At 32.9% G+C, this 15,365-nt stretch overlaps 1 protein-coding gene across 1 annotated transcript; it reads right to left on the reverse strand.

The window, feature by feature from the left end:
• Positions 1-4,445: 4,445 nt before the first annotated feature.
• On the reverse strand, positions 4,446-7,861 carry LOC132051477 (zinc finger protein WIP2-like). Its single transcript, XM_059442557.1, has 2 exons — positions 7,139-7,861; positions 4,446-5,245 (listed from the first exon to the last, which is right to left on the reverse strand). The coding sequence occupies exons 1-2, from the start codon at positions 7,751-7,753 to the stop codon at positions 4,811-4,813; spliced, it is 1,050 nt and encodes a 349-aa protein (XP_059298540.1). The 5' UTR covers positions 7,754-7,861; the 3' UTR covers positions 4,446-4,810.
• Between the last annotated feature and the right edge of the window lie 7,504 nt (positions 7,862-15,365).

Below are 15,365 nucleotides of genomic sequence, written 5' to 3' on the forward strand. Positions count from 1 at the left end.
TGGTATTCCCCACTGCCATCATTGTTCTTAAAGCAACTTTACTCAGAACACAAATATATATATATATATATATATGTATGATCCAAAACTAAAAGGGTGCTCCGTTCAAATAAATTCAACTAATGTTGTATTGAGATGTCCTTTCATTCTTTTGCTCGTTTATCCACTACAACAAAATATGCTTTTAGCGGCAATTAATTTGCGGCAAATATTAAATTAATTATTACGAAAAATCTTAGCAACATTACTGCTTGATAAATGCCGTTAAAGAACTTTTACCGATCTTGGATCTAATGTCATTAACCAATTACTGGTAAATGTTTTTGTGGCAATAACTATTGCCACTAAAAGGAAAATATATTGCCACTAAAAGCCTCTTTTGATGTAGTGATCAGATTTCACAAGGTTTTTTGTTGTAGGAGGCAATTCCCATCTTGCAGCCTCTTGATTATTTTATTAACCCTTTACCTGAATTTATCTTTACTAAACCACTATAATATGTAGCCAATCAATTTTTTTTTACATTATTAAAATCAAAATTTTAAAAAATGTTAAACAAAGTCTTGAATAAAAAGTACACATTATCGCTTTACTCCTGATATATGAACTTAGAAATAATCTGTTAAAGAATATTCTTGTCCCATCATTGGTTGTATACATGTATCCCAAAGGATTTATAGTGTTCTGGCCTATTTCACTCATTGCTTTAAACTTTTGGGTTAATATTTTTTCACATGGTATGAAAATCAAACTTTTTTTAAAGCATTTCTTCTCTCAACTCGGAGCTAATTATTAAAAGAAGAGATAGAAACTGAGATTAGATGTTCTCTCTACGTTTCTAGGGGGTCATCATGAATATTTCTGGCTTTGAGATATTTGGGTTTGAAGGTTTGTGATGTAAATTTTGGTTAGGGAGAGGTGGCCAGTTTTGGGGTTTGTATGAATACGTGTTTTCATATTTTCCAAAATTAAATTGTCTTCAATACGTGTTTAAGGGTAGTGTTGGAGAATAAATTCCTACATCGATTGTAATAGTAATATTTTCCAAAATGATTTATGATAGGGGGTGTGGATGACTTCACTTATTAAGGGGTCGCTCCGTAGCCGGTTAGGATGAGCTATGTTATTCTTTGATTAAATCATGCACGAGTAAAAGTAATATCATGTTCGGTAGCATTTTTTGCTAATACTATGTACAAAATGCAACACACCAAATACGGTGTTTTGAGGGAATCTATGTACTCCCTCTGTCCCAATTTATGTGGCACCATTTTTATTTTGGTCTGTCCCAAAAAGAATGTCAATTTTTTATATTTAGAAACAATTTAACTTTATGAGATCCTTTACAGTCACACATTTATATAAATCTTGCTTTGGACCACACATTTCAAAAGTCTTTCTTTCTTTCTTAAACTCCGTGCCAAGTCAAATGGTACCACATAAATTGGGACGGAGGGAGTATTATTTTATACATGATAGAAGATGAAATAACTAAACCCTGCATAAAATAATACATACATGGGTTATTGGCACTTATGTCCCTATTTTGTCTTTGGTCTTTAATTTTTTCCGCTAATAACAAACAATTTTTTCGCGTGGCATAAGTTTATATTTTCTCATTATAATATCTCACAAGTTATGTCTCCCTTGACTTAAGAACTTATGTCTCACTAGGGATAAATTCGATTGCTAAAGGGCAAAAATTAAAAACCAATTTGAATGGAAATTTGTGCAATTTCTTCTGAATAGATTCCATCCTAACTACTCCCTCCATTACTGATACTTGCATAATTCTTACCAGCAATCAAACGATAATATTTGCATTGCGTTAGAACTCAAATTCTTTGATAATCATACAATCCGAGACTTTACTGTAATATTTGACTTCTTATTATCCTAATTATAATTCCTTTATTTTCAAGAAAAAGTAACATCTATTTTCATCGATCCAGCATTTTAAGTTTGCCAAATTTTGTAGCCTTTTTAGAAAGACTATATATATGAGTAAAATATTCAAAAAATCTTGCTCGGTACGCTCTCGTACTTCCAACTTCAAATTGATCCGATATACACGAATCCACTTAATGGATCAGAGAAATTTTGATTGGACTCACCTGGAGTACGTACAACTACCTCGTTTAATTTATTTAGTTGAAATTCTTTTTATAAGTTTTGGAAATCTTTTAGTTTAAAGGGAATATTAAAAAGGTTTTCTAGCTCTCTAGTTAGTATTGAGTTATATCTTTCCCAAGAATATATAAGTGAATAGGAAATGGTATATGTTCCATATATATAATTAAGATACAGATGCATCCACTAACCGAGGAAAAGGAAAAGGGTATCATATGCACCTCAAAAGCTGGTTGTTTTTGCAGGATGAAAAGCTTATGCCACAGCAATTGGTTGGGAAATATACTCCAGTGACCTATATGCCTAACAACACATCCATTATTTCACATACTTTCTTGTGGACTTACTTAAAATAAAATAAACAATGACAAGCACAACATGATATTTAAGTCTTATCGAAATACTTATATCACGTCATTTGGTTCGCGGATTAAGTTATCCGGAAATTATAATCTTGAGATTATAATTTTTGACTAATTTATCTCACCTTCCACGTAAGATAAAATAATACCAAATTTGATGAGATAAGGTGGGATATCCTAGAATTAAGTTTGTGATTAAATATATACTTTGTTTTGTTAAATGTATAAATTTATCCCGTGATTAGTTATACCTTCAACAAACAAAGTATAACTTTTAATGCCAAACTTAATCCTGGAAGATCTCACCTTATCCCATGAACCAAACTGTAATAATAAAAAACTTTTATATTATCATTGTATTTTAACCTATTGTAGCAAGTGATTAATTTATCAGATCTTTTAGGTTAATAATCCCACTATATTTTTTGTGAACGGTTATTGTAATTACCTCTTAAGAGACCCAAATCACTATATTGAAAAACTCATATAGAATTAATTTAAAGATAACGAATCATTAAAGGCGAAAGAAAGAGAAAAAGAAATTCCCACTTGGATCATCCTTAATTATAATTGCATGCATGTAATCATTGGTAAAATCTTTATTGCTGGTCTTCTTCCAGTAATACTTTAATTTTCTGTTCGCCCTTTTCTTTCTTATCTTAAAAAGCTTCCCTATATCGCTCCAATGAACGAATTAACATCATGAAGAGAAAAGCTAATCTTGATGACTGCTTATAATCATTTGTTGTCCAATTTATATTAATAATGAAGTCGGGCAACGCCATCAGAAATGTAGCACCTTACGACTTTTTAATTACATTAATTTATTATTACTACATGAAATTATCAGTGAAATATTCATTACACCAATATGGAAATTCCCTTACATTTGAATTGGTAGATCATTCGTAGGAGAGACTGTAGTTGGCCGGACGATATCCTTGGCGAGCGGAGAATACTTTTTTTTTTTTTTCCAAAATCCGTCACCATCGTAGTGATGGGGGTTTGGCAGGACCCCTACCATGTCCATTGATTCCAAAATATAGGTAAGCGACAATTATACGTAATTGGTATCTTATCATAGGCAACGGAATTAGTGCTCACAGAGTACTTACCCGCGTATTCGATACATATCTAACAAATCAGTAAGGATTCAGTGTAATTTTAACCTTTTGCGGTTTAGATAACTAATCTCACTTTTTATAGATGGTTGGTTACCTATAATCATCATTTGGGTGACCTGATTTTTTACACTATCAGCATATAGAAGTTAAACCCAATCAACAAATGCATGTCATAAGTGTTTTGCATAAAGTTCATCAACCATGACAAATTAATACTTTCTCTGTCTCAATTTATAGGTGACACTCCTCCTTTTTTAGTACCGTTCCAAAAAGAATGACACGTTTTTATTTACAATCTAGCTTTAAAATGCCCATTTATTTATCTTAATGAGATGAATTATAGTCACATAAATATCAATGACTTATCTACAAAATTACAAAATTAAGTTTTCTTTTATTTCTTAAATTTCCGTACTCAATCAAACACCTTCGCATGAATTGAGACACAGGGAGTATATAGTTTTTACCTCAATTTATCACTTAATTATGTCAAAGTGGCGTAATTTTGTAGCCGCGTCCCCATAAGTTTTCTTTTGCCGGATTGGGGATCACCTTTTTAAAAATAATTCTCTTGATCTCACGGTGACAAACAAAAATTCTTATCTTCTCTATAGGTATTGATGTTCAATTTTAAAGATTATAATTATGTAACAAAATAAGCTAGTGTTTTGGGGTAGGACATTAAGTCCCACATATCTTACATGTTTCATGGAGATAGTTTTCCCATACTTTACGGGGCAGTGTTTCCCATGTTCAGTGCCCATATCGATCATATGGTTTTGTTTCCGCGAAATCCTAGATATAGGAAAGTAAAGTACTACAAGACATGTCCAAATAAACTTAAGTCCTTACTCATCAGAATTCGAGCAATCAATTAGTACTCAAAAAGGTGAATACAAATTGACCACCATCATTGAGCAAATAGTACAAGGAAGATCAAATTAAATCATCTTCTCACTACGTAACGTACCTTGATTTGAAAGCAAAAGGAAAACATTTACAGGTACTAAACAAAGCATTAACTAAATGTTTGGTTAATTAGCACAAACTAGCTAGCCTAGATGAGTGACTACGTACAACTCACTTCACATAATACTGCCCTAATCATTCATTTCCTTTTTTCAAATACAGTGTCTGATTAATTGCAAGAAAACCATCAACTTTTCACATGATTAATTAGCAAGTGATTAGAAATTATAGGTCATTATTGTCTTGTTCAACTTCAGATGCAGGGTCTTCCTCCTCTTCAAAGGTGTCAATGCCATAAGCTCCATGTCCTTGACCAAAAGCCTTAATATGATCTTTAAGGGACCTCTTGTGCTTAAAATCAGATCCACAAATACAGTACCAAAGCTTGCCACAATTCTTCTCATGTGTTCTCCAATCTCCTCTAACAGCAAAGGCCTTGCCACATTTTCTACACATGAAGGGCTTAATTCCATGCTTCCTTTTATAATGTGTTTGAAGTGTTCTGAAATCTTTCAATGGCTTTGCTCTTGGATGATCAATGTTGTTCCTGCAGCCTGGAGTGCAGCAATAGCAAGGAAGCCTTAGCATCCCTGTTGGTTGAGTTCCCCTTAAAGATTCTGGTCCTTTTCTGTATTGAGACCCATGCCCCCACATATGCATCTGCACCATATATATATCAGACATATTAATTAAATAAAATTTGTTTTCTCTAACAATTTAAGCCATTATATCATTTTGATTGATATGAACAGGTAGGGTCAGCCTAAACCCCCACCTTACTGGTGGTTTTTGTTACAAAAAGGAAAGATTGGATAGTCACACAAGTTTAGCGATATGGTATCTGAGTAGATAGAAATCTTGGCGGGTTCAATCCTCATTGCCACTCATTACAAAAAAGAAGTACATGTCTACATGTGAGAGGCCGTGGAAGACATAATATAAGTAAATATAAGGCAGAGTACTTAAAGACCTTGACGCGTTTTATTCAAATACCTCTTAAACTATGCCTCGCCCTAGTTACCCTCTTGTACCTGGCTTTTTGTTATCATTAACCCCCCCCCCCCCCCCCAACCCCAAAAAAATAATAACTGGTCCTAGTTACCCTGTGTGCTTGACTTTTCTATAATCCAAGTGATTTCAAATGATAGTTGGCACGTGATAAGAGTGTAAAATAGCAGCCTCATCATATTAATCTGATTTGTAAAAAAATCTAGAATACCATTTCCTTTTATATTTAGTCATTCCAATGGCGCTTATCCCCTTCCATATATCTTCTCTATTCCTCCATTAAAATACAGCTACCAATTTTTTTCTTTGTTTACCATTTTTCTTTTGAGGGGGTAATGATTATAAAAAGTCAAGTATAGGTGGGGGTGGGGGTGGGGGTAATTAGGACCAATTCTTGTTTAAGGGGGTAACATTTATTAAAAAGTCAAGTACAAGAGATCTTAATAAAACACGCTAACTTTAGGGGGATCTGAGGTATTTTGTCTAAATCAAAATATGCTTTCTCTAACGTTAATTAAGATTTTAGATGAGATGGGCTATATATTGTGAGAACTTGAACCAAGATTTTAATCATCAATGGTTCATATTTTCTTAATATCTTTGTTGTATTGATTATATGAAATACTAGTACTACCATTTATGAGAACAAGCTTCGAGGAGCTATATAACAAACTTAAGTGAAGTGATACTGCATATATGATTACCATAATGAAGTATGTTTTTCCTGTAATGCAACACCAGTGTTGATCACTCTGTCGTTTGACAAGGAATGACAAGAAAGAGGAGGAAGTATTTCAAAATCTCTTCCGTGTAAAAGAATGAAACATAAAAATAAAAAAGGTGCACAAATTCAATATTCAATAAGCCTGCCACAAAGTGACAATGAACATGTACCTTCCCATTATTTTGGCAAGTACTTATGAGAAGTGTGTCTTTACTGTGAACAGTAATTCCCTGAATAGTGAGCAGTTTTCAAGGAATTCGGAGTGCTACCATAATTAACACAGTAGAACTTTGGCCATATATATCATGACAGACTTTTCAAGAATTAAATTGGAAATCTGATCTTGTAATTATTCCTTTTTTATCTGAGGAGGGTTGAAATCATGAAAGTTTTAGGTAAGAAAGTTGGACATCTATAACTCCTTTGGTTGCAGACTGTATGTCTATAACGGACAAGTTGAAACTGAATCCGGTAAAAATGGAAACAGTTCAATCTGAAACAATTAACTGTAGAGAGCTAACTTGCACGGTTTTCAGGGTAGTAAATAAAAGCATAAAGAACATCGTCCCAGTCTTATTCAATCACATAAATGAAGTTCACTGACCCCGGCCCCTTCTTTGTTTGGATCTGGTTGTTAATTTACTCATATCTCAGTCCCCAAACTCAAGAAAAATATTAGAAACATATACTAGTCTTCTTATATTCAAAAAGAAAAAGATAAGAACATCATCTGGGGAGTGAGTTCTTGAAAAAAGGCAAAAAAATAAAAAGATGAGCAATAGGGGAAAAAGAAGTTTAGGTATAGAAAATTTAGAACTCACTTGCATGTTATTGTATCTGTTGAAGGTCTTGAAGCAAACAGGACAAGAAAATTGAGTAGGACCAATAAGAATCTGAGAAGGAGTGGGAATCCAATACTGTCCCTTGTTGAGTCTGCTACTTGTATTTATGATATTCATGGAGATGGAAACATCATGATCATGAAGGTCATCAGTAATTTCTTCAGTATCTTTAGTGCTTTCAGTAATAGAAGCCAGATCAGCAGTACTAGGGTTTGGTAGACCTATATGAAGTGCTACAGTAACATCTTCTTCGTCTTCATCGTCATCTTTAGTACAATTATGCTGATGATCTCTAGATTTTTTTATCACATCCATAGTACCCTCATGTGTAGAACTGCAACAAGGTTCTTGTATTTCATCACCATCATCATGTTTTATTGGACTTAATAAGCTGAGAAGTGGGAGGGCTTCTTTGAAAGGAGGAGGAGAAGGAGGAGGAGTTTGGTAATTATAAACTTGATAATTAGTTGATGAGTACAAGTAGTTGTGAAGGAAATTAGGAGGAGGGTAATTAGAAGAAGGAAAATGATGAATATTAGGGTTGTTGAATTTGAGCCATTGTTGTTTTTGGGAGTAGAAATTAGGGTCAGTCATGGTAGAGAAGGAGCCAAGGAGGAGCCTTCTTTGTTGGTTAGATATATTCTATGCTTTTATAGAGAGAGAACAAATTGATAGATGTGGCTTTCATGGAGCTAGGGTCACCAGGGGGTCCTTTTTGGAGACTGATCACTACAAAGCTAATGGAAAAGGTAAAGGCAAAAGTTACCTATAATTGAAATTTGCCAATTATACTATCTATATGCACTATATATAAAAGAGTTTTTACCCCATCAAAGTACCTTCTTTCTCTCTTTTTTTTCATAACTGTGTATCCCACAAAGATGCGCGCAACTCGATTAATTCCAGGATAAAGACCTATACAACCTTCCAACGGCAACAGGTACTCGGCATCTATCCATCAAGGATAGAACAAATGAAAATAAATCACCTAGTATTTTTATCTCTGTTGGAATTTGACATTTGAGACCTCATGATTCTCAACAAGGCCACACTCTTGGGTGCCTTCGTCCTCTCTTTTATTTAATATGTCTTAGTTTCATGATACACTAAGTTTAAGGATGTAAATAAAATTTAAATTCTTGTGATTTTTATCAAATTAAAATTTGCATGATAAACCAACAATATCGTTTGAAGTTTGTGATCTTAAGCATGTTATGTCATTCTTACTATTGAGTGTTGTTAAGGATAAAATGGAAATATTAAAATTTAAAAATTTAGTGAATATAAAAAGATGACAAGTTTAGAAAGACTAAAAATGAAAGTAAGGTATATAAATTGAAACAAATGTAGTAACCATTCATATGAAAGAGGAATTAGTAACCCGAAAAATAAGACAATAATTGATTGCAACATGTTAAAATATACATTAATAGTATAATAAAAAAATTGTAATGTATATAAGTTAAATCAATTACTATATATAGGCAATAGCAAAGGGTAGACGAAAATTATTATCAGTAACATTGCAAAATTTGAAGGGGGAAAAGAGGGAAAAGGACACCTTTTTAGCCAAGCAACCACAATAAGAAAAGAAAGGATTAATCATGCGGTCCCAATTCATGGGACTGAGATAACATAAACTAAACTTATATAACTTCAGAAAAATGTTTATGAAAAAAATTTCTCCTTTTGTTTTTATAGAATAGTTATTCTAGTTTACCTGGAAACCAACATTTTTTTAGTGTGTGAACGTTATTAATAGAACCTCAAATAGAAAAGTACAAGTAAGGAGGGTTTGACCGTATATACTTTATTAATCCTCATCAGAAGATTATAAATTTTTGGCTTATGAAAAATATTTTACTTTTGACATTCAAATATTAAATTCTGTTAACGAATTATAAGTAAAATTAGTTCAAAGTTATGTATAAATATTGAATATGTGCGTGCCCCTCCTCCACACAAGAAAATTCCTTTTTCAGTTATATTTTCTCCCTTAAAATAAAAATATTTTAAAACATAAATACTCCAATAAAGAAATAAGATGAAGATCGATGATAATAATCAATCGACACTCATACTTTTGCTATCGTCCCCACTTCCAATATATCTTTTCTTTTGCAGTTTTGTCCTCACAAAGAGAAAGAAGACAACTTTACTACAATAGACTTCCTCTTACGAATAAGTTGTTCCCCTTGCAAAATCTGAAAAAGCATTTAGTCATTTTGTGAACTTTAAATGTTGTAGGAGATATCATTATTATCTGAATGTTTATGCTGTAGATTTTCTTTGCAAGTTAACCATAAAAAAAGAACGAAAGAACTTCAATGTATTATGGCTTTCTCTATTACTCCTCTCTTTTTATTGTATAAATATGAATAAAACTTAAAAAACATTAATTAAAGACTTTCAAAAATATTGAATAAAAGTGTTTATAGCCATGAAAGTTTTTATCGTTCCGAAACTTACGAAATGAGGCTAGACCAAGGTAGAAAAAAGAGTTAGGTTATATCAAAAACACCCTTAGAACATATCATGACTTTCTATGACAACACATCATTTACGGAAAAGTAGGGTGCTAAGATTAACCAGTTTGAAATATAAGAAGGTTTCAATGATTTTTAAACGAATCAAACCTGAAAAAGAGTATCATCTAAAATGAAAAGAATGGATCGGAATATAAATTGCACCAACTAATTAATGCCCGTAGAATAAATTGCATTTTATCCAAAGTTCCCTGCAAATCTTATGTTGTAATACTTAGAAATTTTTCGAGAGAGAAATCATTAAGCAAACGATGCATCCATTATCATATACGGGAGATTAATATTATTAAAATATGGTTCACAGATGGTGGTGGCAATAAGCCTATAACTAGGGAGTTCCACAATGGGAACATACTTTCTAATTAACTTTAAGAATACTGTATTATTGAGTAAAGCTGTTCGAATCTGTGCTTGCATATCTGAAAGCTGGAGACCTTTGGTATTAAACCTAAAATTCTTGATTAACATCTTGAATCTTATTCATAACAAATTACTAACATTTCGCATAAATTCAGATCAAAGTGCTGAGATGTAGCTAACCTTCATAGGGGTCTATTAAAGAAAAAGAAAGAAGTGCTGGCACCTTTTGTTTTTACTGGGTGGAGCTAGGTAGAGCCAAGGTGGTTCACCCGAACCTCTACGGCGGAAAATTACACTGTTTATACTAGGTAAAAGTTATTTTTTATGTATATATAGTAGATGTTAAATCCCCTTTGACTTCTTCGTGTGTTTATTTTTTTTATATTTTAAACTCGTTTAGTGAAAATCCTGACTCCGCCATTGCCTTTAACCTTTAATTTAAATTCTACAAATTTTCCTTCAATCCTCAACATATATAGAGGAGTATTACAAGTACAAGTTTAATGAAAACCAATCTAGAGAAACCATTTGAGTATAAGCGTTTGCCATAGGAAATATACGCAATTTTGTGCTTTTACCAAAACACGAGCTTCTCTATTGGTCTAAAATCAACCTAGCTTTTACAATTGACTGATCAAAGTTTTAACGGAAAATAGTTAAAGTTACCGTGCACTAACGGAAATTGCGCAACTTTGCCCTTTAGTCTAATCTTACCCCGTTATTAAGAAAAATCTCAGTTTGTCCCCTAATGAAACAAGCCTAAGGTAATTTTAGATCATAGTCAAAATTTGAGGGGTAAATTTAATTTTTTTTCTCGAAGAATCTGGACTCATGGAGTCCACCATTTTTAAATTAATGACTAGGGCAATAAGAAACATAACTAACGGTAAATATATGAACAGACCAAAATTGTAATGGAGGAAAAAATTGAACAATTTCGAATGACAAATTAAGGACCAAAATTTGGACAATTTCCTAGTAATTTTTAATTACTGGTCTAAATGCAAGGTAGAATTGCACATAAATTTATTGATTTAGTGTGATTCGACTCTTTCTTAGATTTTACACATTCCAATAAACTTAGTACATCAAGTTATCCTTGTGTGTTGTAAGTTTAACAACTCCAGCGATTCAAGGTTAAAATTATACTTTATATATATCTACTAGATGTTAAATTCTCGTGGCTTCTTAGTGTGTTTATTTCTTCATATTTTGAACTCTTTTAGAAAAATCCTGACTCTGCAACCTCTAGCAAACCCCTTCCATCAACTGCTTATGGACTAGCTAGGGAGACAATTTTTCTGTAGATGACTAGGTGAGTGTTTTTGGAAGGTCTTGGGATGGGGGTGGCGGGGTGTGTTTGCATCTCAAAATCAATTTCAAATTATAAGAACCAACATCTGGGCTTGTTTTCAAGAAATGGGCTGCATAGAGTAATGTATACTAGCTAAGCCATGTCACGCGTGGACATATATATAAGCTCTTTTAACTAATGAACATGATCAAATTAATTACTACTCCCTCCGGATAAAAAAAAGAGTCCACTTAGCCATTTGCACACCCCTTAAGAAAACACTAACTCCTAGACAAAAATAGGTAATTTGACTAATCTACCCCTAATTAAATAGGCATTGGGATTTGATCATATAACACTTAATAGGGGCAAATATGAAAAAACAAGGTTAATTCTTTCTTGATTTGCTAAGTGAACTCTCTTTTTTATCCAAGAAAAAAAAGGCTAAGTGAACTCTTTTTTTGATCCGGAGGAAGTAATAATCTCAGGTGATTGCAGAACGTATTTCAATGCTGACTTTTCAGATCACGAAACAAAGTACACAGTTAATTAACAAAGTGTTAAGCAGATGGGGGCATTCAGTGGTTTTTTTTTTAATTTTTAAGTTTCCAAGAGTGCACGAGTGTGTTTTGTTTCTTATGAAGGATGACAGGCCTTTAGCAAATCAATGCTTGTGTCTTGTATTTAGATTTTGAAACATATGCCTCCTCGTGGTCTCCACAATCAGATCTGATTATTTTTGAGGCGTTTGGAAAAGTAGATGTCAAAACGCAGAAGAAAAATGAAGAGAACTGTTAAATGTCCAAAAGAATAGCGTCCAAAATGTCCAAAGAGGGGCATTTTGGTCATTTTACATGTGGCCTCCATCTTAAAAGCCGATGATGCCCTTTTGGTTAAGAAGTCGAATTTGAGATTTGAATTTCAAAATTTCCAATCTCTCTTCTCCTTAAAACAATTCTTTAATAGCTTCGCTCCTTTCCGATGCATGCCAATATTTCACTTTTCAAGAAAATCTACTTTTTGCTCTGCAATGGATCATCACACTGTCAGAAATATATTCCGCTCATTCTCCTCCAATCCTATTGGATTACTTCAAGAACAACTCAACCCTAAAGAGAACTCAACCCCAAACAAGACAAGTTATCCTAAATAAGACCAACCAGAAGATTTTCTCAATCTTATGGTATTTTTGCCGAACCAAAAAAATCTTCTGAATCTTAAGGTAATTTTTCGTGAAAATCTTATTTGAGATTTGTCGCGATGAGAAAGACTGCATGCCTAACAAGATAGTCAGATACAAATACAACTACTAGCTGAGTCTAAAGACTTCTTGGAGTACAACTAATCCGGGCAGAAGGTACTGGTATGCCAGTACCATGGTGTAAATGTTCCAATACAAAATTAATTTTATTGCTATAATTATTAGTTAATTTTTAGGATTAATTAGGCTACTTTTGAGTGTGTATTCATAAATTATTATTTTTAAAAACTTAATGGAGCTTTTACGATGGTAGGTGATGCGATCGTGTAAATTTTTTGAATGGAGAGCTAATGATTTTGTTTCTCGGTCGCGTTTTGTGATTCAAAGACTTGTTGCTAGAAATAGACAAGTAGAAGTGGAGTTGGAAGCTCATAAGAATGAAGTTGAAGTTGTTGTTAATGATTTTGTTAATGAAACTGTTGATGATGGAGATGTTTTCTCAAGCCCTCTACCTGAAGAAAAAGAAAAGGAGAGGCAGTTGATCTCTCTATTAGAAGCTAAATTGGAGAATGAGAAGGAGAAGGTCCAAAATTTGAAAGGTAGACTTCCTAGGGCAAAGAAAAGAGAAAATGTTCTCGTGTCTGATGTTGTTTGTATTTTTTATTTGTGTCGTGATAATATAATTTCAAAACAATTCTATGTTGTTTAACTTCCAAATTTTGTTATCCAAATTCAAACTTTTGATCTCTATTTAGCACTTGCTATTAGAACTTATAATTGATTGGAACAACATATGCATGATCACAAATTGACTGGTTCTTCTCCATCTTAAAATGCATTGTTGTAAATAGTTGGTACCGCAGGTCCTACTACTTTGAATTTCCCACATTGATGCTCTCACTTTCGTCTATTTCGAGCATCAATATTGGGAAACCAAAAGTAATAGAAGCAGTGTTGTGAGCTTGCATCAAATGGATTATCTATGCATTGCACAACAAATCATTGGTAACACAAGTCCTATGACTTTGGACTTCCCACATTGAGGCTCTCATCATTCATCGATTTCGAGCATTAATGTCGGAACGCCCAAAGCAATTGAAGTCGTGGTGCAATTTAGTGCGTGTTTGAGGGTGTGAAGCTTTACCAAAACGTTGGGAGGGTTTGAAGCTTCGGGAACTCAAAAAATAGGTTATTGTGTTGAAATGAATAGCACACTCCGTTTATAGAAGAGAAGGGGTCAGATTTTTTCGCATTATCCAAGCAAAAATTAAGTGGATTATCATTTTAAATTTGGGATCTTATTGATTTGGTCTCTATGAATGACTCGACAGGACTTTTCACATTTATGCAACCAAATTCAAAGTGGAATCATTTTGAAATCTTATTGATAGATTAATGATGGGTAGCAGTCTCCAATTCAAAATCGTCATTATTTTAGGCCTTCCCTTAGACTACTTTTGTAATTTTTTTTTTGATAAAAAATGCAACTAAAAAAGCAATGTTAGAACAAGTGCAAGTTGTATGCGGCGCTTTGTATTTCATAAACAAAATGACAGCAGTTTATGACTTTGTTTTTCCAAAAAAAAAAAAAAAAAAAAAATACAGAGTGCAAGTTGGATGACCATCTAAGGAAAATCAACTCAAAAAAACAAAAAATTATTTTTATGCGTCTGCAAAGACTCAAAATTGGGACCTAGCCTTTATAAACTAAGGGCGTGACCAATTTGGTGGAATAGCATCATCTGCCTATTTGTGTCACCCAAATTCCTTTATTCTTACTTTTTGGAGATTAAACAAGGTTAAAAAATGAGTTCTCAATATTTACTAGGATATTGAAAGTAAAATATATGTGATTTGCATTTTCATAAATGGCAAAATTTTATGACTTTCTTTTCCAAAAAAAAAAAAAAACAAAGTGCAAGTTGAATGACCATCTAAGAAAAAATGAACTCAAAATACAAGAAAAAATGAAATTAATGCGCATTCTTAGAGTCGAACTTGGGACCTAGCATGATCACTCTTGTTTGAATGATCATGGGGTGTCATAGCATAGCACCTGGTGAGAGCTTTGAGGTGTCTGATAGTATTATCATCCCAAAACAAGAGATCTTGCTGCATGAGCAGTCAGTTGCAGCACAATGATCCTGATTTCAGTCCATCTAGATTAGCATAGTTTTTCTTTATTTGCTTGTTTCTTTTTGCTTCTTTTTTCCTATCTGTGTACATACTTTGCATTTGGAATAAAACACCACTAGCAATCTGCTAGATGGATTTAATTTATTTATTTAAAAAAAAAAAAAAAAGAACTCGGTACCCAGCATCTCTAAACTAAGGACATGATCAATTTGCTGGAATAGCATCATCTGTCCATTTGTGTCACCTAAGTTCCTTTATACTTTCTTTTTGGAGAATTAGTTAGATAAGTGTTCAACTCAAATAAATATCACCATCTAGTTTTATCCCATTCATAAAGGATTCAAATTTTCTGTTTGAAATCACTCAATAGTGATTGATTTGGTCTATAAATGACTCAAGAAGTCACTTTCATATAACCATCATTATTCTTAACCGTCAACTTCCCACTTAATTTTTTTTTTTTTAAACATAAAATGCAACTAGAGAACAAAATCTAGGGAAAAAATCAACTAAAAATGCAGTGATGAAACAAGAAAAAAAAAAAAACAACCGAAAATGATAGTCTTCGTAAAAGATAAACTTGACATATATAAACTTGGATGATGGAAAAAAGACAAAATACATCCAAAATACGCCTACAATAAGTATGGCTGAAAATTTGTTAATAAC

This window comes from Lycium ferocissimum, chromosome 4, assembly GCF_029784015.1.
Source record: "Lycium ferocissimum isolate CSIRO_LF1 chromosome 4, AGI_CSIRO_Lferr_CH_V1, whole genome shotgun sequence".
NCBI classification, from domain to species: domain Eukaryota; kingdom Viridiplantae; phylum Streptophyta; class Magnoliopsida; order Solanales; family Solanaceae; genus Lycium; species Lycium ferocissimum.